The 2,125-nt window shown below is 40.4% G+C and overlaps 1 protein-coding gene across 1 annotated transcript; it reads right to left on the bottom strand.

The window, feature by feature from the left end:
• Positions 1–1,444: 1,444 nt before the first annotated feature.
• On the bottom strand, positions 1,445–1,894 carry LOC147869032 (uncharacterized). Its single transcript, XM_087337530.1, has one exon. The coding sequence runs from the start codon at positions 1,892–1,894 to the stop codon at positions 1,445–1,447; it is 450 nt and encodes a 149-aa protein (XP_087193656.1).
• Positions 1,895–2,125: the final 231 nt, after the last annotated feature.

The raw sequence follows: 2,125 nt of genomic DNA, 5'->3' as shown, positions 1-2,125 counted from the left end.
GACAGACAACGGTTACAACTGAAAGTGCTCGTAGCTACTCTCTCGCTCTCTCTCACTCTCTATCTATACATCGGTTATACACATACACCAATATGACAAAAACACCACACTTTCTAAATTGACTGCCCTAAGTCATATTTATACTTATATGAACTTAGGGCTATTTACAAATATAGCCTCAATAGGCTTACTCAAAACATATTTACAAGTATGTCTTCTCTTCCGGTTCTCACCGGGTCTCCTCTGGTTTTCGGATCTCTTCCAGTTCTCACCGGGTCCTCTTCATTCATAACCGGATCCCATCCGGAGGGACCGATTTCCCAACACTAGGTTCTGGCGACAATACAGTTACAACTGAAACTCTGGTTACTTTTGAAGAATTATCTCCTAAATCACGTGTACTAGAAAGAATTCTCGATGTTAAAACAAAAAATTTGTGTACTAAAATAATCCCAGAATTTAAAATTAAATGGATGGATAAATCTATCAAAGATGCCACATGGGAACTCAAAAATACTCTTAGAACTAACTTCCCTAACTTTCTATTGCAAGAGTGTAATGTTTTAAAGAGGGGGAGTATGTTACGGGCATGGCCCTATAATATCCCATGGTGAGAATTTACCGTAGTATTCTATACACGTGGATAAGTGTGAGGGTTAAACGAGAGTGTAAATAAGGGGAGGATTACTTTTAATCCTCGAGATTTAGACAACCCATTAGGCCAAGTGTGCACTTGCCTGGGGGCCTTGGGTATCGCTATAAATATGACGCCTAGCTACCCTCATTTCATGATCTTTGGACTACGTCAAGACTTTGTTCTTGTGGTGGGTCAACTCTTGTAGCGAGCGCTCCAGCACCAGGTACGACTCGAGCAGTGGTATGGGATGCCGATCGAGGCTCGAGTCCGTCTTGATCCCTTCGTTCGGGGGTGGCCAGGTGGATCAACACCCTTCTTTCTCTCTCTCCTTTCTTATTTCTAGCTACCCTCATTTGATGATCTTTGGACTACGTCGAGACTCTGTTCTTGTGGTGGGTCAACTCTTGTAGCGAGCGCTCCAGCACCAGGTACGACTCGAGTAGTGGTATGGGATGCCGATCGAGGCTCGAGTCCGTCTTGATCCCTTCGTTCGGGGGTGGTCAGGTGGATCGACACCCTTCTTTCTCTCTCTCCTTTCTTATTTCTTATATCTTTTATCCTTATCATATGCTTACGTTAGATCATAACTCTAACATTCCTAACCTTCCTCTTCCTTGACTCTATGCATATGGATGTTGATGATGATGTTGTCGTCTAGAATAATTACTCTCAACATGCGTCAAATCCTTGAGTTGTAGAGGAGCCGCAAGTTGACTAACTAGATGAAGCTTGTCGTTCTTGAGGAGAACTTGGTGGTGTTACTCAACGACAAGAAGTGTAGATAAAAGTCCAACATAGGTTTTACAATCACGATAATTTACGGTATTGTTCAGAAAGATTAAAATTTGAGGGATGAAAAGTAGTTAATGTTTTATTGATTAGATTAGCGTCTTTAACAAGGTTGTCATGACCACAAAATTTAAGTTTAGAAACGATACCAAATAGTGAGGAATTATATTCAACAATTGTCTTGAAATCTTGAAAATGAAGTTGATTCCATTGATGCAAAGTGTTGGGGCCGAGAACAGTTCGTTGATGATCAAAACGAGCTTTGAGTTGCTTCCAAAGAGTTGATGGATTCTTGATGGAGAAGTATTGATTCTGAAGGCGTAGATCAAGGTGATGAAGGATGAAGATGAACGCTTTTGCTCCCTTCTTCCTAGCATTTGAGTTCTCAGCATCATTAAAATGATCACTTATCGTATGAAGGAGATCTTTCGCCGTGAGATGGCCTTCGACATGAACCATCCAAGTCATATAATTGGGAATAAACATTTCTCTATTTGTAGAGTTTGAGAAGCCATGGTAATGGTAATAATAAGGTAGATTTCTATAAGAGAATAATTAATTACTACGGTAGAGGCTAATCGTGCGGATAACGTGTTATAGAATAGACTATTAAGAAAGATCAAAGAGTGATTAGATATTAATCAAGATCACTAATCGCATGTCCAGCTAATCTCTAGATAGCGCTCATAGGCTATTGTA

The sequence above is a fragment of the Azolla caroliniana genome, unplaced genomic scaffold, assembly GCF_043228905.1.
Source record: "Azolla caroliniana isolate FFs.n. ecotype wild unplaced genomic scaffold, voAzoCaro1.0.p SCAF_1, whole genome shotgun sequence".
NCBI classification, from domain to species: Eukaryota; Viridiplantae; Streptophyta; class Polypodiopsida; order Salviniales; family Salviniaceae; genus Azolla; species Azolla caroliniana.
Note: the sequence above shows the minus strand (reverse complement) of the source record. Positions and strands in the feature narration are given on the sequence as shown.

Bases quoted from the DNA above. Each gene is read 5' to 3' on its own strand.
- LOC147869032 (XM_087337530.1), bottom strand. From the start codon at position 1,894: ATGACTTGGATGGTTCATGTCGAAGGCCATCTCACGGCGAAAGATCTC.